At 41.8% G+C, this 26,965-nt stretch overlaps 1 protein-coding gene across 1 annotated transcript; it reads left to right on the forward strand.

The window, feature by feature from the left end:
* The first annotated feature begins 368 nt into the window (after positions 1-368).
* LOC112081107 (pituitary tumor-transforming gene 1 protein-interacting protein) lies at positions 369-13,407 on the forward strand. Its single transcript, XM_024147137.2, has 7 exons — positions 369-695; positions 1,005-1,051; positions 1,794-1,902; positions 5,963-6,071; positions 7,056-7,121; positions 9,891-9,937; positions 12,828-13,407. Exons 1-7 carry the CDS (start codon positions 581-583, stop codon positions 12,875-12,877), a joined length of 543 nt encoding a protein of 180 aa, XP_024002905.1. The 5' UTR covers positions 369-580; the 3' UTR covers positions 12,878-13,407.
* Positions 13,408-26,965: the final 13,558 nt, after the last annotated feature.

The raw sequence follows: 26,965 nt of genomic DNA on the forward strand, positions 1-26,965 counted from the left end.
AGGAGAGCCTTGCATCATTACCACCATGAATTGGGATTGACATTTAACCTGTTAATTCACCACTGTGGTGAATGTGTGCAAGGTGGGAAGGTCACCCAGATTAGACTCGAATTAGATACATATGACCTTTATCTCTCTCAATTAAATTACATCCAAAAGGCTTTATTGGCATGGAGTCTAACTACATAGAATCATATTAAATCTGACGACGGAAATGAGATCTCACCCTCGTGAGGGCTCAATGGGAAACTGGTTTGATAGTTACCCTGACTATTTCTATGACAAATGCAATTCATATTTTATTGCTCTGCAGGTACCAGACTGATGGTGTTGTACCGCAACCTGGTGGATAATGTGAGCACTCTCGCTTGTACTGCGCCCTGCACTGCAGTAGGTGTCAGTATGTTCTTCTTCATCCTTTTGAAAAGTATCTTCAACCTAGGGGAGAACCAGGAAGTAACTCTGTCGTTTGTTTAGATTATTTGCTAGCTTGGTTTTGGCAACTCCAGGAGTTACGTTTTTGCTTGTTTTAGAAAGTGAAAGTGTAGCTAGATAAAGTAATTCAAAATAGCATCATAACATGAATAACACAGAGAGAGGAATCATGCGCTCAATGCTTGTTGTTGTGGCCGTTGTCTGTGTCCTCGTGAGCCGAGCAGAATGTCACACTAGTACTACGCCAACGCCATTGAATTGTAAGATACTATTCCTACATTTTTGGTTACGAAATGTATCAACAGCATGATTCAGTGTTGTCGTTGCTCGTTTCATTTATTTGTTTGTTTGCATTATGTCGCTTGTAAGGTCTCGATGGCTAGCTAGCTAACTAGAACTGAAATGCGTCATCAGCTAACGTTAGCTTGCTAGGTTAGCAAAAATCATCAACTTTGAGTTGGTGTGACATGCACAATTGTAGACAGTATGGCGATTTAGCCTKGTTTTAAGCATGGCACAGCTTAGCCTTACTGAATGCAAATAAGAACACACATGTCCTTTCATTTCAGCTTGCAAAGCCTTCTCAACTTGTGACTCATGCATTCAAAACACAAAGGTAAGCAGAATATTATGTAACACTTCCTATTTGTAAAGCATATACATTATAGCCTTGGCTACTAACAATAGCACTCAGGCTATGTTCAATAAAACAGTATATATATATATATATATATATATATATGGTATATATATGGTACAAATTGACTAATTATATATAATTAGTCAATTTGTACCATTTTGAAAGTAATGTCTGAATCCATTTAAGTTACTCTATAAATTAAGGCAGAATTGATAGGGACCTCACCATACGATATTTTCACGATACTTAGATGCCGATATGATATATATTGTGATTCTCATTATTCCATATGTATTGCGATTCGATGTTCCAAACATATTGCYCACCATATGTCTGCTGCAGAGGGACAAGAGAGAGCCATGAGAAAACAAGTTTTGATCAGTCATCGAAATAAAAGTGCTGTAAACAAATTGGCTACCAATTTATAAAGATGGAAAACACTTTGAAGGAAAAATACTYGAGTTTTGCTCTAGGTTCAGCCAACTAGTTCAAAAGTAATATAGTGATATTGTGAAAACAATGCAATATGAAATATAGTCAAAAATAATATCTTGATATGTAATTATCAATTCTCCTCCCCCAATCACTAATATTAATACATTAAATGATGGACACAGTCAAGAACATGGGTGAAGGCTGGGAATAGGTGATCCTGCGCATATCAACTCTTTGAGAATTGAAGTTGTAGGCTAATGATGAGTGCCTTGTCTTTTCTCAGTGCCTGTGGTGCATGACCAACGACACGTGCACAGACTACCCAGTGAGCTACATTCTGCCTCCACCTGCAGTGTGTAAACTGTCACAYGCACGATGGGGAGTGTGTTGGGGTGAGTGAAATTAAGTTTTACATGATGGAACCTCCCGTTAGACGACCTGATGTGGGTGCAGGCTTTAGTCCCACCCAAGCAAGAACCCACCTGATTGTACTAATCAACTTATTGTTGTGTTCGATTTAGACATGGATTAGTGTAATCAAGTGTGTTACTGCTTTGCTAGAACAAAAGCCTGCCCTGTACCCACATTAGCCCATTGCGGGACACATGCTTTGTTGGGTGTCTGTTCAAGTCAATATAGCAACAGTCAGATGAATACATAATAGTACATCTGAATGTGAATGGTGGAGCCTTGTTGGCATAGTTCAAAATCAAATCACATTTTATTGGTCACATACACATATTTTGCAGGTTTTATTGCAGCTGCAGTGAATTGCTTTTGTTTCTTGTTCCAAAAGTGCAGTAATAACCTAATAATACAAAACAATACACACAAATCCCCCAAAATAAAGAAATTAAGAAGTATCAGAATGAGCAATATCTGAGTCTGGAATATAAATATATACACTCAGGGGCAAGTTTATTAGGTACACCCGTCTAGTACTGGGTTGGACCCCCCCCCCCCCTTTGCATACAGAACATCCCGAATTCTTTGGTCCACGGATTCTACAGGGTTTGGTGTTCAAATGTTGCTCAATTGGTATCACAGGACCTAACGTGTGCCAGGAAAACATTCCCCACACCATTACACCACCACCAGCCTATACCGTTGACACTAGGCAGGATGAAGCCATGTACTGATSGRGTMCCCACTGGAGCCYCTTCTTCTTGTTTTTAGCTGAAAGGAGTGGAACCAGGTGTGGTCGTCTGCTGCAATAGCCKATCCATGACAAGGACRGACGAGTTCTGCACACAACTTTTGAACTGTGCCATTATTTGTGGCCCYCCTGTTAGCTTGCACAATTCTTGCCATTCTTCTTTGACCTCTCTCATCAACAAGCTGTTTTCGCTCACAGGACTACCGCTGACTGAATGTTTTTTTTGTGGCACTATTCTCGGTAAACCCTAGACACTGCTGTGTGTTTAAAGCCCAGGAGGCTGGGCAGTTTCTGAGATACTGGAAAAGGGTGCGCTTGGCACCGACGATCATACCAAGCTCAAAGTCGCTTAGGTCACTTGTTTTTCCCATTCTAACGTTCGAACAGTAACGGAATGCCTGTCTGCCTGCTTTATATAGRKAGCCACMGCCACGTGACTCACTGTCTGTAGGAGCGATCCATTTTTGTGAACTGGGTGGTGTTCCTAATAAACCTACTGCTGAGAAAGTATTCACATCCCTTGACTTTTCTACATTTGGTTGTGTTTGTTAAAGGCTGAGAGTTTGTCACTGGCCTACACACAATGCCCCATAATGTCAAAGTGTAATTATAGTGTTTAACCTGTTTTTTGAATGACCACCTCATCTCGGTACCGCACACATGCAATTATCTGTATGGTCTCCCAGTCGAGCAGTGACTTTCAATCACAGATTCAACCACAAAACCAGGGCGATTTTCCAATGCCTCGCAAAGAAGGGCACCTATTGGTAGATGGGTCAAAATAAAAAAAGCAGACATTGAATATCCCTTTTGAACTTGAAGTTATTAATTACACTTTCGGTGGTGTATCAACATACCCAGTCACTATAAAGATACAGGAGTCCTTCCTAACTCAGTTGCCTGAGAGGTTGGAAACTATTCAGTGACATTAAAACAGTTAGGGTTTAATGGCTGTGATAGGAAAACTGAGGATGGATCAACAACATTGTACAGTAGTTACTCCACATACTGTCCTAATTGATGGAGTGAAAAGAAGGAAGTCTGTGTACAGAATAAAATATTCCAAAACATGCATTGTGTTTGTAACAYGGCACCAAAGTAATAGTGAAAGAAATGTGGCAAAGCAATTCACGTTTTACCCTGAATGCAAAGTGTTATGTTTGGGGCAAACCCAGTACAACACATTACTGAGTACCACTCCATATTTTCAAGCATAGTGGTGGCTGCATCATGTTATGGGTATGCTTATAATTGTTAAGGCTGGGTCAGTTTTTCAGGATAAAAAATAAATAAACAGAATGGAGCTAAGCACAGACAAAATCCTAGAAGAAACCCTGTCTGTCTGTTTCCACCAGACACTAGGATATGAATTCACCTTTCAGCAAGACAATAACCTAAAACACACTGAGTGTAGAAAACATTAAGAACAACACCTTCCTAAAACATTAGGAACAACTCCCTGTTTTCCCTCAGAACAGCCTCAATTAGTCTGTGCATGGACTCACCAAGGTTTCGAAAGCGTTCCACAGGAATGCTGGACCAGGTTGACTCAGATGCTTCCCACAGATGTCAAGTTGGCTGGATGTCCATTGGCTGATGGACTACTCTTGATTCACACAGGAAACTGTTGAGCGTGAAAAAAATAAACAGCAGAGTTGCAATTCTTGACACAAACCGGTCGCCTGGCACCTACTACCGTCTTTTGTCTTGCCCTTTCTCCATCTGAATGGCGCACATACACAATCCATGTCTCCAATTGTCTCAAGGCTTAAAAATGATTCTTTAACCTGTCTCCTCCCCTTCATCTACACTGATTTGAAGTGGATTTAACAAGTCACATCAATAAGGGATCATAGCTTTCACCCGGTCGGACTATGTCATAGAAAGAGCAGGTATTCCTAATGTTTTATACACTCAGTGTACACTGGAGTTGCTTACCAAGACAACATTGAATGTTCCTGAGTGGCCCAGTTACAGCTTTCACTTAAATCAGCTTAAATCTTATGGCGAGACTTAAATGGCTGTCTAGCAATGATCAACAACCAACTTAACAGAGCTTGAATAATTTTTTAAAAGATTAATGTGCAAATATTGTACAATCCAGGTGTGCAGTATGTAAACATGATTAAAGTGACCAGTGTTCATTGACTATGTACATGGGGCAGCAGTCTCTAAGGTGCAGGGTAGAGTACTWAGTGGTAGCTGGCAAGTAACAGTGACTAAGGTTCAGGGTAGGTTACTGGGCGGAGGCCGGCTAGTGGTGACTATTTGACAGTCTGATGGCCTGGAGATGGAAGCTGTTTTTCCATTCTCTCGATCCCAGCTTTGATGCACCTGTATTGTCTCCTCCTTCTAGATGGTAGCGGGGTGAACAGGCTGTGGCTCGTTCAGGCCTAGTAGATGTCAGTCAGCCAGCCTGCCCCCTCTGGCTGTTCTGTGTTGATTAGAGCCACCCCACTGACTGATCCACACAAACACACACACACACTGGGGCTGCCTGCTGGGGTTCTGATCACAGGCCTCTGGGCCACAGATGACAACAGCATGGGGTGTCTGGCTGCTTTCTGAGCATGCTAGGTACCAGGGATTAACATACATTCCACAGTTATGGTCATTTTCATCATTAAACAAGAGATCTATCATTTTGTTTTGGGAAAAAATCTCCCTGCCACAAATATTGGCATATTTAATAGAGAATGCAATGTTTTATGACATGAGAATCTGGAAACAACCATCTTTGTCCAAACTAGTTACTAATCAGTTTAAATCCTTCTCAACTTGTGACTCATGCATTCAKAACCCAAAGGTAAGAAGAATATTATGCTACAATTCTTGACCAACATTTATTTTGTTCAAACCAAATCGAGCAAGTACAAAAATCTTGACATAAAACCCCACTTGTAATTTGAAAAACACACCAGCAGGTGGCAATACTGTCTAACAAAGGTGCATTGTTGAATTAGTAGTCTTGAGTGCCAAACTGAGCTTTTCAWATCGCTCAATCACAGGCTGGTACTGCTCAGGCTTATTAAATAATACTGCATATCTGACTTTCTCAACCAATCGGCATCAGTGCAGTCTGTGCATCCCTCATTTGGATCTGTTTGATTCCTCATGGGTTTATTAGTCATATACCTACATATTGATAGAATAAATGCATAATCACATTAATAATTAAATGTTCTCTTCATCCTTGATAAATATAGTGTGTTGTGAAATTTACTTGAAAGTCAAATAACTTTGAAGCATGTTGTTATTTGTTCATATCTTGACCCTTGACCTTTTCTCTGTTCCAGTGAACTTCGAGGCCCTGATCATCGCCATGGCAGTGTTAGGCGGGACTATCATCATCAGCATCACAGTCTGTTGCTGCTGCTGCTGTTGCTGCAAGAAACGTCAATCAAGGTAAGACAGGAAGTGATGTCACCGAATTGCCCTGTCTAGCCTAATATTAAGGCATACTTGCAAAGAATGGCAAGGGCTTTATCAGTCGGTCTTGTTCATAATCCTAGGAAAACCTCCACACTAACCATGTCTTTCAATACCTTAGWCTCCTCATAAATGTGCTGATATTCCGCATATCCTTTGTGTTYCATCCAACATCAGATTATTCAAAATGCAAATCTCTATTAACATGCACCATCCATGTACAGTGGTTATACCCTTCTATTAAAACAGGTAGGTGCAGTGCTAGATGCTGATCCTGCCCTACTTGTTATGCGACGCTAGGAGGGAGGAAGAAGAAACTGTCACTACAAAGTGGAATGTTTTAAAACGGCATGCCAATCAAATGCTTGCTGGCCTGACACCCTGATTGGCAGCCATTTAAATGCAGCCACTCTGTGCATCTCAATCATCTATCCTAACTAAACATGAAGGCCGTGAAGATGGAACAACATGTCTGTCCAAAATGAAATTCCACACAGTTCATATTTCTCCCCTCCCAATCATTGGAATGCCTCTGCATATATTGGCATAATGATTTGTTCCATTTTAAGATTACATCCAATTAACAAAGATGACACCTCTCTCGTTTCCCCAGCAGAACCTCTCACCTGTCAGAACCTCTCCCCTTTCCAAGTTTACACAACAGCAGCCTCACTTTTTGCGTTAAACACAAGCAGCAGAATGACAGGATACAGGATTACTTCTTGTTGGCAGCATCTATGCAAAGTTAACAGCAACAGCCGTTCTAAACAACAGATCTCGCAGTGTTGTTGTTGACAAGGAATACTAAGTCTCATTTCCACTTGGAGACAAAGTTTATCATATAATATACTGTACAAGGAAAGTGTGTTCTCAGACCAGTCTGTGGTGGTGTGTGTCTATGTCTGTAGAATGTGATGTTTCAAGGTGATTGTAACGCTGCCTGTGTCTCTGTCTCACCAGGCCAGACAGAGATGAGGAGAGGTTTGCCAGGAGGAAAGAGGAGATCAGACAGCGTGCTGATGAYCGGTACGGATTCATTAGTTATCACACACTCAGCTTCACAAAGGCTTTCAAACCACTACTAAAAGATGCCCCATTTTATCAACACAATGATTTGTGTGAGCCCACACTGTTAGTTGCTTAGATTTTTGGGGAGGTGCTTATATCTGTTTCAATGATCGAAAGCGCTTCCCACAGCTACCTAGTCAGATTCAGAGGTTTCTACTCTGTTGCTGGTGATCATCTATAGAGACGTTCTCTGTCAGGGTTGGGGATTTGAACAGTTGGTGAGTTGTGCCTGCGGCTCTTCAAGCAGAACCGTCCCCAGGAGAAATACTGTGTGTGTGTGTATCCCCAAACACCAACCGAGAGGATTGTAATCACTGATTCCAGCTCTTAGTCTTCAGCAGCTGCACTTTGATAAGTGTMTGTTGAATATAGAACGTGCTACTACATTGTGTAGTGGTAGAAATGGGATTCTGAGCCACTCTTCCTCCTACACTGAATCACTCCCTTTACATAAATGTTTCAGCCTTTAAGATTTTCCCGCCTGTTGTCCACCGAGGATAGCTTGATGTGTTGTTTAACGTAGTGAGCAGTCAGTCATGCAAAGACAGTCGGTACAGTAAGTTTATCATGTCACGTGCTGCGTGGTGTACTGGGGAGTCTTGGCTCGCTGTGTGTTTCTGAATTAAACCAGCCTCTGTGAACCTTTCTTCTATCAAGCCAGAGAATGTAGAGTAGACTCACTCAAGTCAGTTCCTGATGTGAATCAAACCACCATAGTCTGTGTTAGTGTGCTGACCTACATAGACAGTGTTGGTGTTCTGATGGGAACAGAGAGGACCCAGGCCGGTTTTAGGCACCATGGGAGAGGAGGGAGCCTCTAGAGAGATTACAGCACGTCCCCAGAGTCTGCAGATGGAGAGGTTAGGGCACAGCTAAGAGCCCTCTGTCATCTGAGCCACAGATGGGGAACGTTCTACAGAACAACTAAACAGACATAAGTTACCACATCCACACCATCCAAACTCCACCGACTCTTACTGTATCTCTATGTTGGAGAATGTCCCATTGAAATAACACAGGGTTTAGGTTAAGTTTATCAAACCAAGGGGTTTAGGGGGGTCTAAGACAGCGTTAGAGAGCGAGTTTAGAAAGATGGAGTGCACTTGAGTCTTTGAGATTGTATTCATCCCTTTCACTCTTTTTCATTTTCTACCGGTCGCTCTCCCTCCCTCCTCCCCGCCCACTTGTTGCCTTCGTGCATGGTTATGTGGGAGTCAGTCAGTCAGCTGAGAGGGAGGGAGGTGGGGGAGACAGATGGTGGTCAGGACAGCCTCTGCTCCTCTCTGCTCCCTGTGTTGTCAGCCTGCCTGRCTCCACTGGTTGCTGCTCCCCAGATCACTACCTGGCATTAAAGAGCCCAGACTGATTTACACTGTCTGTCTTTGTGTCGGACTGCCACTGGGGACCCAGTGAATTTACGTCCCTGGAGGGGCCAACAAAACAATCACAACCACCTCCCCTCCCTGCATCCTTTGTGTAACCCATAAAGTTAGAGCGATGGCTGAATGGGAGGCTCCTCAGCCTGCCCTGTGCTCGTATTTCACCTACTGCTGGCCATGCCGGTGTAAAACACAGCGTCTTGTTGTTTACAAGCCTCTATCAGGGGCCATGGGGAGGTAAACAATGACACTAAAGCCGCCTTAAATAATGTCAGATGTCTAAAGGCTTAATGCTGCCACTTTAAGGCATGGCAGCTTCGTTCAGCAAGATGGAGGGTGGAGTCAACTTTTGGTTTGTAGAGGACAGATATAGATGCCACTTTTGTTATTGATTGCTTTTGACAACCATATTTCATATCTCCACTACTGCAGTCATTGCAGTCCATTAGTTGACTTGAAAAGGTATTTGCAGCTTGGGCAAAGTTGTTCCATTAAGCGGGGCTCCTCTGAGGAGGCTGGGGAGTACGGTGCAGGAACTGTGAAGTGTCACCGGTGAGAAAGCTGAGGTGTGTGAAACAACATGTAACAGGTTTAGCAGAAACACCCACTGACTGAGTATGTTTACATACACACTAATAATTGAATATTAAAGTGATTATGGCAGTAGGCCAAGTATGGCAATAGTCATGTAAACACCTTAGTCTGCTTAGCTTAATCAGCATACGGTCTACATCGAAGTAAGCATACGCCGATTATAACACCTGGTTTTCTAAGCAATCTGGAATTATTAGGGCATGTAAACAGCTTAATCCGTGTTCCAGCGGTGTAATTGATCTGCACATGTGCCAGCACCGGTAGCACAAGCCTCCCTCTTACGCACGAGTGAAGTGAGTTTGGAAAAATTGAACATATGTTTTTTACATATAAACTTTTTATGTCCTCAGAATCAAATAAGCTTCGAAAAAATAACATGGGTAGAATTTCATTTTGTTTGGCGATTTTCTGCATTTATCAAATGTCTCGTTCAGATGTGTCCATGTAAGGATTATTTGGGAAATTGTTCTTCTTGCAAGACAACTATTATATTAATCTYACTATCTTCAATAATCGTATGATTGTGTGCATGTAACAGTGCTCTCTGACTGGTGGTTTATAAAGTATGAGGCTTGTATTCACAATCTCCTTCATTACCCAGAAGTACTGACTGAGAAGACTTTATAAATCTTTAATTTCCCAATGTTCATTATCCTGCGTTCTTCTGTTAGCYGGTTATTACATGTTCCAGTGTTGCTTYTTGTCATGTTACTGTGTGATAGAACATGACTAGCGTTGTCCTCTACTCTGACAGGAAGGTGGAGAGGAAGGTGAGGCATGATGACATCCGCAAGAAGTATGGTACGTATCTKRCTCTCTACATGTATAGAAGTTAAATATCATTATTTTAGCTATTTTATTAGGATCCACATTAATTGTTGCATAACATGAAACGTGATGCAGAACAGATCAAGGACAGAACTACATAAATGTATACAATGGTATGTCTCAACTTTTTACTTGCAACTTATCATGTATCTAATATGAACCAAGGACTCCCTCTCACCTCTTATGCAATTAGACCCACGATACACCTCCTCATATAACCTGACCCAATGACCTTGCTCTTCTTCACCTGATATGAAAGTCTTCTGAGACTGTACATTTACAAGCCTCTTACTGTTCTGTGACCTGATGTACTTTACATGGGTGTAATGGGATGAGCATTCAGCATTCATTGTCCTCGATCCATAGGGCCGTCCATTTCCACTATTTTCTAAGGTGTTGCTTATTGAATTTCCATCCTCGCTCACGTTAATGCATTATTCAGCGTAGTGAACGTGTCCCAAAGCAAGCCAACGCGCCCACAAATTGGTTACTCTACCTCAAGTCTCTCGAAATCAATTCTTACACGATGCATCACACTTTGGATGTCAGTATTGGGCATCTCATTACCGTCTGCATGTTAGTACAGGTCAGCAATGCACACAGTTCCCATGTTGAAACATTGATACAAGAACACAGGCCAAATCGGTCTCAGGTCATATCTCGATTCTGAATCTTTAGCAACCCTAAGCTTGGTTGCTTTATTTCAGTGCCTGTAGGAGAGTGGGGGAGCAGAGAGGTGAGGTGACTAGAATAACAGCAGTCTGTAGGCAGAGGGCTCCCTGGATAAATAGGGGACATATGAGCACTGCAGTCAGTCCCAAGGTTGACTGAAATGTGGGTGGGATTTCCTGACTTCCTGCTTATTCCCTCCTTATTCCAGGAATTATCCAACGGAGGTTTTTTGGAAAACCTAGAAATTTTGGAAAGTCACTGGCATTTTTCAGTCTATAGGAATTATGGGAGTTATGAGACAAGCAGGGTAGAGTGTCCCTGGGGTCTGATACTGTGACCTCTGCTCTATGCTAGGCCTCTGACCCTAGGACTGGAGGGGGGGTTGTATGAAGACATCTGCTTCTGGTTAAGTGTGAGAGGGGTAGCATAACTCTAAAGCTCTCTGGAAAGTGACTAGAGAGTACATAGAAAGACAGGAACCCCCTTTGCTCCATATTCCTAGTGAATATTTCTGTTTTTGATGCGTTGTCATGTTTGAGATCTTTCCATACATTGTCTTCACGTTCATGAGGTGTGTGTATGTGTTAACATGGTTCTGTACTATTGGTTGCAGCTCCACATCATTGTGATTTTCTTTATGGACAATATGACAGAGTGATGGATGGTGGTCTCCTTCACATGCCTCCTGCTTACTGAAGTCTATGTACATTAGGGACCGCTTGGTATTCGTCTGCTCTCAGACGAGGTGTGTGTGTGTGTGTGTGTGTGTGTGTGTGTGTGTTGTGTGTGTGTGTGTGTGTGTGTGTTGTGTGTGTGTGTGTGTGTGCAAACGAGTAGGTTTCTGCTTAATGTCTGAGTGAAGTCAACTCAACGTCTGTTGCATTTCAGGAGGACCAGACTCACGAAGTGTAAATCTCTACCTGTGTGTGCCTTTTCACTCAGTCAACTCAGAGATCAAACAACACCTAGTGACCTGCACCACATTCCCCATCTCCGGCAGCCTCTGTACAACCCCTTGGCAGCCTCTGTACAACCCCTTGGCAGCCTCTGTACAACCCCTTGGCCAGCCTCTGTACAACCCCTTGGCAGCCTCTGCTACAACCCCTTGGCAGCCTCTGTACAACCCCTTGGCAGCCTCTGTACAACCCCTTGGCAGCCTCTGTACAACCCCTTGGCAGCCTCTGTACAACCCCTAGACAATGTAGCTATATAGAATACTACAATGGACATGAACCTTCTTATGATGGGATACATTTTTGCCGTTTTGTCAGGGAGTTGGTCAACCATGGTTTGCCAGTGCTGTGATAAGATATTGTGTAAAATAATGAATTTGAATAATTTATCTGCACTGTATATTTGTTAGCTAGCTAGACAGCCAGGCCGTTTTAACCCATTAGGGTTTTAACTTAACTACCAATTTGCCAACATTGCATTCAAACAATGCAGTCAATCCACAGCCATGCACTGGCTGCTATKAGTTGATGATAGGTCTTAGACAAGTTGTAAATGCAACAAGTACTGTATTATTAGGGCTCCCGAGTGGCACAGCGGTCTAAGGCACTGCATCTCAGTGTAAAAGGCCCTGGTTCGAATCCAGGCTGTGTCACATCCGTGATTGGGAGTCCCATAGGGCAGCGCACAATTGGCCCAGCGTCGTCCKGGTTTGGGTGTAGACCGTCAATGTAAATAAGAATTTGTTCTTAACTGACTTGTCTAGTTAAAWAAAAAATACAAATATCATATAGTTTTCCAAGATAACAAAACATTTGACATTTGTGGTCTGTCTGCTAATATTTTAGAGGCTATTTAAACATAACATTTGTATAAACCCCATTACAAACTGTATTTATAATTATGACAGTATTTTAGGTAAACAATTTTATTACACAATTTCTGACAATTTCTGATCCCATACTTTTTTCCTGCATATGTAATGTCAGGATTGTGCCTCTACTGACATTCATTCCAATTAGACTGGTTTGGATTTTTCCCTGACCAATATATGGTTGCCATTTTGACCACATTCTGGAACTTTGAGGGTTAATGACTAGTAATTMAATAGGATATCTATGCTCTAGCCAGCCTCTGTACAACCCCTACACAGCCCAGTCATAAKGTAACAGCTTCTAATCACTGTTTTTCAATGTTCCCCATATTTCTTTTTTATTTCTCTCTCTCTTTGTTTTTGCAGGTCTTGTCCCTGACTCTGACCACCCATACAGCAAGTTTGAAAATGAGTAAAGCAGAAACCTTTGTGAGAGTGAAGAGAAGTTGTTCAGATGGCCCYGCTCTACTCTGCTCCATCCTGTTTGGACTGACTATCAATCATCCTGTCCTGCTGACTGTTTTAGCTTAGAGAGCAGAGACAGCCTACTCTGAGAGACACACAAACACCTATATATCAAGACCGATCTATCATCATGATTCATCTAAATCAAACCTTTGCCTATAATTATTAAATGCAGTTTTTATTCATTCATTTTAGGTTTTGAATGAAAATGATTTACAGTTTGAGAAAATGTTAAGTTTGTCACACGATTAAGAAGTTTGAGGAAGTCTGTAATATTTACTTTGCTGTTGGAGACATGGCACTGAGTGTAGCTTCTCAACTTTCTGCACATTCTTTGTATTTTTGTGAAATCTGATTTAAAGAGCCTTTGTTTTAAATTACTGTAATATCTGTGAGTACGTTTGCGCTTTGTATATATTTCATAAACCAAGAACATAATCTGCTCAATCTGATACATTTCCTAATAAAATGTTACTTTTAATGTAAAATGTACAATTTTAAAGACTTAACAACAAGCCTAAGATCACCATGCGCAATGCCAAGCGTCGTCTGGAGTGGTGCAACAGCTTCACCGCCATTGGACTCTAAAGCAGTGGAAACGCATTCTCTGGAGTGATGAATCACTCACAATCTGGCAGTCTGACAGATGAATCTGGGTTTGGGGGATGCCAGGTGCATGCTTTTTACCTGAATGCTTAGTGACAACTTTACATTTTGGTGGAGGAGGGATAATGGTCTGGGGCTGTTTTTCATTGTTTATTCTAGGCCCCTTGGTTTCAGTGAAGGGAAATCTTAATGCTACAGCATACAATGACATTCTAGACGATTCTGTGCTTCCAACTTTGTGGCAACAGTTTGGGGGAAAGCCCTGTCTTGTTTCAGCATGATTAATGCCCCCGTGCACAAAGTGAGGTCCATACAGAAATGGTTCATCAAGATTGGTGTGGAAGAACTTGATTGGCTTGCACAAAGCCCATCAAACACCTTTGGGGTGAATTGGAATGCTGACTGCGAGCCAGGCCTAATCGCCCAACATCAGCACCCGACCTRACAAATGCTCTTGTGGCTGAATGGAAGCAAGTCCCCACAGAAATGTTCCAACATCTAGTGGAAAGCCTTCCCAGCAGCAACTCGGTATTAATGCCCATGATTCTGGAATTAGATGTTTGACGRGCAGGTGTCCCAGCCTCTCCACCCCTTCTTATTCATAACCACACCCCAATCTACCAGATGTCTGGATGGGGTTGCCTGTCCTTATAATGACCTCATGTTAGCCAATTTACTGCCCTGTATAGCCATTCGACATCTTAATGGCAGCGCTGCTATAGAAAGTTTGGTCATTAAAGGGATACTTCGGGATTTAGGCAATGATGCCCTATATCTACTTCCACTGGGTCAGATACCATTTTTATGTCTGTGTCCGGTATGAAGGAAGTTGGAGGTAGTTTKACAAGCATGCTAGCAGATACCCATAGACTTCCAGTCATTGCGCTAKTGCTACAATGAACAAAAATAAAAACTTTACATGTAAAGTGTTGGTCCCATGTTTCATTAGCTGAAATAAAAGACCCCAGAAATGTTCCATATGAACAAAAAGCTTATTTATCTTTGTGCACAAATTTAGGCAGGTATAAGCTACACACAATGATCAAATTTGCATTTTATCGATGGCAATTTGAATGCAGAGATACCATGATGAGATTCTGAGGCCCATTGTGTCGTGCCATTCATTGAAATTTCATGTTTCAGAATGATAATGCACGGCCCCAAGTTGCAAGGATCCATACACAATTCCTTGAAGCTGAAAATGTTCTCGTTCTTCCATGGCCTGCATACTRACGAGACATGTCACCAATTGTGCATGTTTGGGATGCTCTGAATCGATGTGTAAGACAGTGTGTTCCAGTATCCAGCAACTTTGCACAGCCATTCAAGAGGATTGGGAAAACATTCCACAGGCCACAATCAACAGCCTGATCAACTCTATGCGAAGCAGCTGTGTCTTGCTGCATGAGGCAAGTGGTTGTCACACCAAATACTGACTGGTTTTCTGATCTACGCCCTTACCAATTATTTTTAAGGTTATCTGTGACCAGATGCATATCTGTATTCTCAGTCATGTGAAATCCGTAGATTATGGCCTTATACKTTTTTTCAATTGATTGATTTCCTTATATGAACTGTAATTCAGTAAAATCTTTGAAATTGTTGCATGTTGTGTTTATATTTTTGTTCAGTATAGTTCCCATTGGCTCACGAAACTTCCTCTAACATCAGTTAGAGACAAATAAATGCTATGCACGAGTTCATCTGACTCTGGGGGAAGTAGATAAAGGGCCTCATTGCTAAAATCCCCAAGTATCCCTATAACTTTGTTTAAAAAGCTGTAGGGACTTGATAATGCTGTTAGTAAAAAAGGTATATTGTAGATCTAGTCCCTCACAAAAACAAAAACAGTTGGAAATGTGTTTCAAATATGAGAGTGTACACTTGGTTAGGCTAGTGGCAAAACTGCTATCTAAATGGAATCTAATTCTAATGCTAGTCGATGCTTTGTTGTTGCGYCTTCTGCACGTGTGCACAGTCTGAATCTACAAGGACAGGCCCAGCKGATTTGACATGCAAATCTCCRGAAAAGCTTTTATTCAGTTCCATCATTTGCAGTGCAGACAACATCCAGACTGACAACACCCAGACTGAAAACACCCAGACTGACAACATCCAGACTGACAACATCCAGACTGACAACACCCAGACTGACAACATCCAGGCTGACAACACCCAGACTGACAACACCCAGACTGACGACACCCAGACAGACAACACCCAGACTGACAACACCCAGAACTGACAACATCCCAGACTGACAAACCGCGACTGACAAACCAACAACAGACAAACCCAGACTGACGACACCCAGACTGACAACATCCAGACTGCAAACACCCAGACTGACAACACCCAGACAGACAACACCCAGACTGACAATACCCAGACAGACAACACCCAGACTGACAACACCCAGGCAGACAACAACCAGACCAGATCAGACATTTTTAAAAGGTGAAAATACTGAGCAGGAGAAGTCAAATCAGGTGATTATGAAACACTAAGGTGGATACCTTACCACTCTGGAGTGGTACAAGGCAGATTTAAGAATATATCAATTTATCTGAGGCTCATCACTTTTATTGGTTTTATTGAACAGTTATAAAGAGGTTCTTGGGCAGACATGCTGTGCACCTGTTTATAGTGGAATCCTGTAATAGACTCATTGGTAGTCTCATATGGGTTACACATTGAATAAGAATACCTCAAAGGATTTCCCTTTCACATGTACAGGGCCGACCCTGGACAGCCTGTCACAATTGATTTGGAATACATAGCATACTTAACACTGCCATCATGCCAGTCTGTTTGTGCCATAATGCCATGTCACTCAGTGACATGCCAAACATGACAGTGTTTGGAGTTGGCAAGAACACCAACAGATCTGGGAGCAGGCTATACTTTATAATCATGTTTAAATGTATTTAAGTAGTTCTCGTTGAACAATGGGTTTCATTGAGTCATAAAAACGACAGAACTGTCRGTGTAGGTGCTCAGATTTGGACAGGACAGTGGACACCCTGCCTTCCCTGGAGGAATYTATGTGTACATTAAAACAACATGGCCTTGGCAAACCCCTCCACATTCCTAGCATGTTTCCCAAAGAAAGTTGGCTGGGGAACAGAGCAGTTCCCTGCCTGTGCTRTAAAACCTTGACATCAGGAAGGGGAGATCATGTTTGTACCATGTCATAAGCCTCATTTCATAACTCTGCTCATTCTATTCAGATAATATCAGTGGTCTTGATACCAGTGGAGAMTTTAGCATGTAAATSTTGGTGGAGCAAACTCCCCCAATATTTTTCAGATGCATGCCAGCAAAGCCACTACACAACAGAACATTAAAAAAGCATTGTCTGTCAGTGAAACAGTTAATTCAGCCTTATTTACTGTCATTTAAAAAAAATATGGCTGACTTGCTTAAACAAATGTAGTTTCTACAGACAATTGAGATTTACAAACTATGGCATGAGGGAACGATGAGCGGATAAGAGGCCATCCGTAATTTCGATTAAGACATTAAGGAGCGAGCTAAGACGGACGTAGTCGATATAACTATTTGTTCAGCACTTTTGAAATGTACAGCGACAGAATTCAGAACATGGGCCGTTCTTACAGTAGTCTCCCTGTACACCAAGTCAGAACCATAGGATAAATGAAGGGGCATATAAGCAGACAATGAAAGCTCTTACAATATTCGATGATGACAATTCTAACCCTGATTCAGATYACCATCCTACCCATGCTAGATTATGGAGACATAATTTATAGATCGGCAGGTAAGYGTGCTCTCGAGCGGCTAGATGTTCTTTACCATTTGGCCATCAGATTTGCCACCAATGCTCCTTATAGGACACATCACTGCGCTCTATACTCCTCTGTAAACTGGTCATCTCTGTATACCCGTTGCAAGACCCACTGGTTGATGCTTATTTATAAAACCCTCTTAGGCCTCACTCTGAGATATCTACTGCAGCCCTCATCTTCCACATACAACACCCGTTCTGCCAGTCACATTCTGTTAAAGGTCCCCAAAGCACACACATCCCTGGGTCGCTCCTCTTTTCAGTTCGCTGCAGCTAGCGACTGGAACGAGCTGCAACAAACACTCAAACTGGACAGTTTTATCTCAATCTCTTCATTCAAAGACTCAATCATGGACACTCTTATCCAATATTTATATTGTATTTATTTATTTATTTTTAATCCCAGGTCTCCYTCCACGCAGGAGGCCTTTTARCTTTTGGTAGGCCTACATTGTAAATAAGAATTTATTCTTAACTGACTATCCTAGTTAAATAAAGGTTAAATAWWTTMTTTTAAATACAAGTTCTCTACAACAGTCTGTAGGCTACATAAGCACCACCAAGTCAGAACAGTACACTAAGTTATGAGGGGGAAAGGGACCAAATTACTAGGGCGGGCCACATGGGCTACTAACAGCGTAATACACAACATACACTTAACATTGCTTTCTTAGCTACAGTATACATATCTCTCTGGCATATGACATAATTTATGCAGCACCATACAAMACATTGTAGGACTCCATGTTGTTGTGCTGTGCTCACTTGAACAGGAAGGTGGTGCAGCGATCCTTCTTGTGTGCAATTTTGTTTATGAAACTTTGTCATCAAAGTCTGACATTCTCTGGATTTATGGTGCTTTCAAGACAACTGGGAACAAGGTTGAATCCATGGCCTCCTTAATCCTTAAGATCCAAGGGGGCTTGTACTGCCTAGCTCTCCCTCTAGATTCTGTGGTGACAAAGTGTCCCCATGAGTGACAGAACACTGAGCCAAAAAACTAGAAACTAGAGAATATTACCAATGCCTAAGCTCTGTACTTTCCACTAGCTGCCCCTCCACCACAGAAAGCACTGAGCTAGGCTGAATCACCTGCATTTTGGAGCTGCCTTACTCAAGAAAGCAAAAAAGAGACCATGTTTCTATGCGGCTTTATTAACTCAATATTTAAAAAATTACATTGTTTGCAAACTAATATGTGACATGTATTAAAGRCAAAATAACATGCATGACAAACACAAAAAAAWAWATATTACAGTATCAGTCAAAAGTTTGGACACTCGATGAAGGGTTTTTCTTTATTTTTACTATTTTCTACATTGTAGAATAAAAGTGAAGACATAGAAACTATGAAATAACACATATSGAATKATGTAGTAACCAAAAAAGTGTTAAACAAATCAAAATATATTTTATGTTACAAAGAAAGTACTTTGTTTCTGGCCATTTTGAGCCTGTAATCGAACCCACAAATGATGATGCTCCAGATACTCAACTAGTCTAAAGAAGGCCAGTTGTATTGCTTCTTTAKTCAGAACAACAGTTTTCAGGTGTGCTAACAGAATTGCAAAAGGGTTTTCTAATGATCAATTAGCCTTTTAAAATMATAAATGGATTAGCTAACACAACATGCCATTGGAACACAGGAGTGATAGTTGCTGATAATAGGCCTCTGTACACCTATGTAGATATTCCATTAAAAATCCAGCTACAATAGTCATTTACAACATTAACAATGTCTACACTGTATTTCTGATCAATTTTATGTTATTTTAATGGACAGAAAATAGCTTTTCTTTCACCAACAAGGACATTTCTATGTGACCAAACTTTTGAACAGTATGGTATATAACATTTTTTTTTTTTTAGCTAAACAGTTGGGGCTCAAAGCAGGTGCTTGATACTGCCATCAGACATATCAGAGAATACAGCTGTTATACACTCGCATTCGCTGACATAATTGACAGTTTGAACTCAGCTTTGTTTCAGGTTTAATTCTCCAGGTCCTCGGTAATCAAGGTRCTCGGTGGAGATTTGCACCACCAAGGGAAACTAGGTGGGGAAAACAGTTGTCTTTGGAGTTGACGCAGAAATATATAAAATGTAAACTGGCATCTGTGCGTTTGCTTAATCCAATAAATGTATGACTCCATGTGTAACCAATCATTTGGAGATGCCAAATGTGGCTGACTGGTAATGTCCTCTGACTCATCATGTCAGGTAATGAAAATTATATTAACAGGTGTAGGCCTAATATCAAGTTCGACACCTCTCAGAAAGCATTAGAGCCTGTGATAAAAACATTTTTCAATACATTCTAACGGTTTCCTACTAGGGCTAGGAATACTTCCCAAACATCCCTTCACACCACCCAACACTACAATGAAATGATCAAATAATCCAATAATATTTTAAAACAAAAGATATTTGGAAGACATTCCTGATCGTATTTGATATTATTGTTATTATTAGTTTTTTTTGCATCATTGGCTAAGATATATTTTTGAAAAATCAACAATAGCCAAACTAATTGTGGTAGGCTAAATGCCACAGTATAGTAGGCCATCACACTTTCACTTTTTGTGAGTTACTTTTATCTGAACAGCGGACTCCCTGGGCTATGAACCCTGCGCAAAGAATTTTATATATTTTTGTATTCGAGCGGCACAAAAGCATGATTGATAGATCCTTGGCAAATCACAGAATCCCCTGTTCTTATTTGGCCAATCGTTGCGCATCCTGGGCGGTGTTTGTAGCTCTGCTGGAGTGTGTTTTTTTCTTCCCTCTCGCAAACCGAAGAGAATCCCAAAAATGACAACCAGATTGCAGGGGAGCAGAGCAAAGAGTGAGTGAGAGAGACTGGGAGAGAGAAAGAACTCAACAACCCGTTCAGTTTCAGAGAGAGATTAGAGAATATCAACCAGCGCATGTTTTATTTTACAGCTTCATACTCGGCATCTTGTGGAAAATTCCGACTTTAGAAATGTAGTTGGATACAAAGAAAACCTGAGAAGAGTACACCAATGTGTTTTTGAAAACAAAAGCGTTAGCATAAACGTTTCCTGTTTTTTGACAGCGTAGTAGAACGGAGAACCGCTTGGTTTGAACCCTTTTCACAGTTGTGTGAAAATCACTGTCTGCTACAATACAACCGGCAAGATGTGTGACCTGATGCCAGCTTCGCAACCTGCTGAAAAAATCGGCAAAATGAAAAAGTTGCGAAGAACTTTGTCAGAGAGCTTCAGTCGCATAGGTAAGTAGCCTACCCCTACTGTAGCGGTTATAGTGGAAAATGCATAGCTATCGCAGTACTAACGGTTAGGGAAAACGGTGGCTGGTAGCCTAGGGAACTAAATTATTCTAATAATGTCCACCCCAGCTAGTCGGACGATAGCGGAATTTCACTTTCACAAAGTTTAGACAAAAAAAGCGGTGGCATTCACACTGGTGGCAATCACTTTTACGACATTACGATGATGCATTATGGCTATAACTGTCATTGTGTTGCTGCCATTTCAACACATTGTTACACTGTGACCGTAATTACATTAACCAGATTGCATTCTAAATACATGGCTAGGATATTAGCTATGTGAATATTGTAAATGGGTAGTTATGTTGAGTGTTATCATAAACATCAGGTACTTGCCGATGTGCTTATTGTAAAAATGGAAGAGGCTTGCTATCCAAATGCCAGCGTGCGTAAACTCAGGCATCTAAACAGGTTCTCTCTTCTCTCTCTCATATTATATCCCGGTGTTGGTCTATGTTTGGTGCAGTTAAAGGCTCACCAAAAATCACTCCCTATGTAGACGATTGCTATATATTATCTCCCCCCAAATTAACGGCTCAGATGCAACAAGAAGAGGGAACTTTACCAATATGAGGCTGCATGAAAAAAAGTCGTCATTGACTTTTCTGCTGCATGGATTGTCCTTGTCCATATTGGTCACTGTTGCTGCTGTATCTGCATCAGCGCATCAACATGGTGCACTGCACTATATAGGCATTGATGATCACTTACTGTCTGCCTGTGTTTCACGGACGGTTTAACAAAGAGCATTACAGCTTAGTTTGAGAAGTTGGGCTTCTTTGTAACCAAGTCATAATGCGACATCCCTACTGTATTCCAGTATATATCATTATTGTCTATACATATCCTAATAATACGCTCACACTCAATGTCACATCATAGTTCAGCCTGGTCTCATAGACTAGAAAATTCTGGACCCTCAAATTAGTACAATATGTATTTGGTATGATTACGTAAGACAGATTGTTACTTATGGCAAAAAAATTAAGGTAGGGTGGTTGGTCGGGGTGGAAAGGTTGCGAGTTCGAAGCTCATCAAAGACACTTTAGAATTCTAGCCAATTAGCAACTTTGCAAATACTTACAACGTTCAAATACTTTGCAATTACTTAGCATGTTAGGTAACCCTTCCTAACCCTAATTATAACTTATCCCTTCTAGTTAACCCTTCCCTTAACCCTAACCTTAATCCTTTAACCTACACTACTGTTCAAACGTTTGGGGTCACTTAGAAATGTCCTTGTTTTTGAAAGAAAAGCACATTTTTTGTCCATTAAAATAACATCAAATTGATCAGAAATACAGTGTAGACATTATTAATGTTTTAAATTACTATTGTAGCTGGAAACGGCTTATTTTTTATGGAATATCTACATAGGCGTGCAGAGGCCCATTATCAGCAATCATCACTCCTGTGTTCCAATGGCACGTTGTGTTAGCTAATCCAAGTTTTAAAAGCTAATCCATCTTAAAAGACTAATTGATCATTAGAAAACCCTTTTGCAATGATGTTAGCACACCTGAAAACTGTTGTTCTGATTAAAGAAGAAATAAGACTGGCCTTCTTTAGACTAGTTGAGTATCTGAAGCATCAGCATTTGTGGGTTTGTTTACAGGCTCAAAATGGCCAGAAACAAAGTGCTGTCTTCTGAAACTCGGCAGTCTATTCTTGTTCTGAGAAATGAAGGCTATTCCATGTGAGAAATGGCCAAGAAACTGAATATCTCGTATTACGCTGTGAACTACTCCCTTCACAGAACCGCGCAAACTAGCTCTAACCAGAATAGAAAGAGGAGTGGGAGGCCCCGGTGCACAACTGAGCAAGAGGACAAGTACATTAGAGTGTCTAGTTTGAGAAACAGATGCATCACAAGTCCTCAACTACTCCTCCCCATCAACTGGCAGGTTCATTAAATAGTACTCGCAAAACACCAGTCTCAACGTCAACAGAGAAGAGGCGACTCCGGGATGCTGCTCCTCTGTCCAGTGTCTGTGTTCTTTTGCCCATCTTAATCTTTTATTTTTATTGGCTATTCTGAGATATGGCTTTTTCTTTGCAACTCTGCCTAGAAGGCCAGCATCTCGGAGTCGCCTCTTCACTGTTGATGTTGAGACTGGTGTTTTGCGAGTACTTTATAATGAAGCTGCCAGCTACAATCATTCTAGCTGGCATGATTGTAGCTGTAGCTACAATCAAGCTACAAGCATGGTCCAATTTGATGTGGACTGTGATTGTAGGCTATTTATCCTACCTTGCTATTCCAGGCTATGCGTCCACCTTGCATGTCAATTGCTAACTGTGCTAAGCTCATGTACAGTAGGATCTGCAAACTCACAACTCTATCCTTGTCTTTTGACTGTTACTGTGTATTTATAGTACATCGCTATGACAATGCAGCCTTCTGACCTTAGCTGAGGTTAGCTGGGATGAGACTGTTGGCCTACTTCAGGGATCATCTAGATTCAGCTACGGGCTGATTTTTTCTTGAGCAGATGGTCAGGGGCCCGGAACATAATTACAAATAATTTGTAGACTGCAAATGGACTAAAACATAAGAATTTCAAACCTTGCTTACATTTGTACACGGTTGCATACACTGTATATCTCTATTTTGTGTGGGAATACTTTGGAACCGATTTCCCAAATTAAAATCATTCTTTTATGTCCAACAATAATAACAATAATAAAAAAAAGTATGATTTTATTCAAAAATATAAAATCACCCGTGGGCCGCAAGTTGTGGAACCCTGGCCTACTGTATATGTCAATATATATAAAACAAGTTTTATTTAACCTTTATTTAACCTTTATATGTTACTTTGTCACCATAAATAATAACTTGCTTTACTGTTGAATAATGAATATATACAGTGGGGAGAACAAGTATTTGATACACTGCCGATTTTGCAGGTTTTCCTACTTACAAAGCATGTAGAGGTCTGTAATTTTTATCATAGGTACACTTCAACTATGAAGAGACGGAATCTAAACAAAAATCCAGAAAATCACATTGTATGATTTTTAAGTAATTAATTTGCATTTTATTGCATGACATAAGTATTTGATACATCAGAAAAGCAGAACTTAATATTTGGTACAGAAACTTTTGTTTGCAATTACAGAGATCATCCGTTTCCTGTAGTTCTTGACTAGGTTTGCACAAATGCAGCAGGGTTTTGGCCCACTCCTCCCTACGAATCTTCTCCAGATCCTTCAGGTTTCGGGGCTGTCGCTGGGCAATACGGACTTTTCAGCTCCCTCCAAAGATTTTCTATTGGTTCAGGTCTGGAGACTGGCTAGCCACTCCAGGACTTGAGATGCTTCTACGGAGCCACTCCTTAGTTGCCATGGCTGTGTGTTTCGTGTCGTTGTCATGCTGGAAGACCCAGCCACGACCCATCTTAATGCTCTTCTGAGGGAAAGGAGTTTTTGGCCAAGATCTCGCGATACATGGCCCCATCATCCTCCCCTCAATACGGTGCAGTCGTCCTGTCCCTTTGCAGAAAAGCCTCCCAAAGAATGATGTTTCCACCTCCATGCTTCACGGTTGGGATGGTGTTCTTGGGGTTGTACTCATACTTCTTCTTCCTCCAAACACGGCGAGTGGAGTTAGACCAAAAAGCTCTATTTTTGTCTCATCAGACCCACATGACCTTCTCCCATTCCTCTCTGGATCATCCAGATGGTCATTGGCAAACTTCAGACAGGCCTGGACATGCACTGGCTTAAGCAGGGGGACCTTGCGTGCGCTGCAGGATTTTAATCCATGACGGCGTAGTGTGTTACTAATGGTTTTTCTTGAGACTGTGGTCCCCTCCCTTCAGGTCATTGACCAGGTCCTGCGTGTAGTTTCGGGCTGATCCCTCACCTTCCTCATGATCATTGATGCCCCACGAGGTGAAATTTGCATGGAGCCCCAGACCGAGGGTGATTGCCGTCATCTTGAACTTCTTCCATTTTCTAATAATTGGCCAACAGTTGTTTCCTTTCACCAAGCTGCTTGCCTATTGTCCTGTAGCCCATCCCAGCCTTGTGCAGTCTACAATTTTATCCCTGATGTCCTTACACAGCTCTCTGGTCTTGGCCATTGTGGAGAGGTTGGAATCTGTTTGATTGAGTGGTGTGGACAGGTGTCTTTTATACAGGTAACGAGTTCAAACAGGTGCAGTTAATACAGGTAATGAGTGGGAGAACAGGAGGGCTTCAAAAGAAAAACTAACAGGTCTGTGAGAGCCGGAATTCTTACTGGTTGGTAGGTGATCAAATACTTATGTCATGCAATAAAATGCAAATTAATTATTTAAAAATCATACAATGTGATTTTCTGATTTTTGTTTTAGATTCCGTCTCTTACAGTTGAAGTGTACTATGATAAAATTACAGACTCTACATGCTTTGTAAGTAGGAAAACCTGCAATCGCAGTGTATCAAATACTTGTTCTCCACTGTATATCCACATGGATGAAACGTTGCTCGTTTGTTGTATTCGTTTGGAAGAGAATGGCATGCATTTTAATTTTACTTGTTCCTCTGCTTACAAATTCCATTCATCCATAGCATGGAGTGCAAATGTGCATGAGGTGATTTAAGGGGGTTAGTTTAGTTGTAGCTTCAAGGGGGATATGTTTCATGTAGGATAAAGGAAAGCAGTAGAAGTTATGGGCTGATTTGGTTTTCTGAAATGTGAAGTATTTGTTTTTTTTCTTTACTTTCGAGTGAAGTTGGGCAAAAACTGTCTCCCTGTTTGTCTCCCTTTTTGTTGTATGACTCCCACAGTTCTTTCCTTGATGATCAGAAATGCATGCAGTTGATATAGATATTCTTTCTTTTCTATGCTCCTCCTTACCATGGTATAACACAGTGACTTGTAGACAGATGATATCAATTTACAGTATCTTAATTTATGTTCTAGAATACGAGTCCATGTTTAGTTAATTTTGGAAATGTTCAATTATGTCAGACTTATATGTGGAGAGTGTTCGACTAAATAACAATGCAACAGAGTCTTGTGTATTGACTCAAGTCCCATTCAGCTGTAGTTGTAATGATCCTGCTGTTTTTCTACGTTGAGGAAATTCTCCTCTCCTTTATGTGTCTCTGTTCTATGATGAGAAAGATGCAATTCTTTGGCTCCGCGTCTAGATGACTCTGCCTCAAAACAATGCCATTGACATGAATAAGTCATTTTACATCAAGGCAAACAAAATACCGTTACTCCTCTGTAACTTCCCTTTCTCATTGTAACAGATTAGTTGTGATCCCTGAGGGTGGCGTGCTGGTGGCAGGGAAGTAGGCGCAGGAGATCGAACTTTGTATAAAACGGAGCAGTTTTCATAAGTGCTCAAAAAACTCAGAAACCAAAATATCAAAATAATAACAGTGGGTACAAAACCGTCGCACACCAGAACATATCTTGCACATAGCTTACAACAAACAATCACGAGAAGGACAATGAGGGGGAACAGAGGGTTAAATACACAACATGTAATGAATGAGATTGGACCCTCCCACTCCACGAGATACTGAAGGCCCTCGCCTGGCGCCTCGAATCCAGTATGAAGCTAATGGAGTACACCCGCCCCCCCCCCCCCGCTGTCCAGAGGGGGCGAGGAATCCGTCTCAGACTCCTGAGCGGGCCAGCCACACGGCCTGAGGAGAGACACATGGAACGAGGGGTTAATACGGTAATCGGGTGAGCTGTAACCTATAACAAACCTTGTTCACTCTCCTCAGGACTTTAAATGGCCCCACAAACCGCGGACTCAGCTTCCGCAGGGCAGGTTTCGGGTCGAGAGCCAGACTCGGTCCCCCGGTGCGAACACGGAGTCTCACTGCGGTGGCGATCTGCATTAACTTTCTGGCGCGTCACGGCTGCTGAAGGTGGACACGGACGGCTTCCATGTCTCCTCCGCGCGCCTAAACCAGTCGTCCACCGCAGGACCTCGGTCTGACCCTGATCCAAGGGCCAGAACGGCTGGTACGCACTGGAAGGGAGAGATAGTTAGTGAGGAATGGCGGGGCGAGTTTCTGTGCCATCTCGGCCCAGGCAACGAATCCGCAACTCCCCCGGCCGTCCTGGCAATTAGGACCGCAGAAACCTGACCCATCCTGGTTCATCTCTCCACCTGCCCATTATCTCAGGGTGAAACCCTGAAGTAAGGCTGATCGAGACCCCCAGACATTCCATGAACGCCTTCCAGACCTAGACATGAACTGGGGACCCGATCAGACACTATATCCTCAGGCACCCCGTAGTGCCGGAAGACGTGTGTAAACAATGCCTCGCAGTCTTGTAGTAGGTCAACCGATTAA

The sequence above is a fragment of the Salvelinus sp. IW2-2015 genome, linkage group LG6.1 (genome assembly GCF_002910315.2).
Source record: "Salvelinus sp. IW2-2015 linkage group LG6.1, ASM291031v2, whole genome shotgun sequence".
Classification (NCBI taxonomy): domain Eukaryota; kingdom Metazoa; phylum Chordata; class Actinopteri; order Salmoniformes; family Salmonidae; genus Salvelinus; species Salvelinus sp. IW2-2015.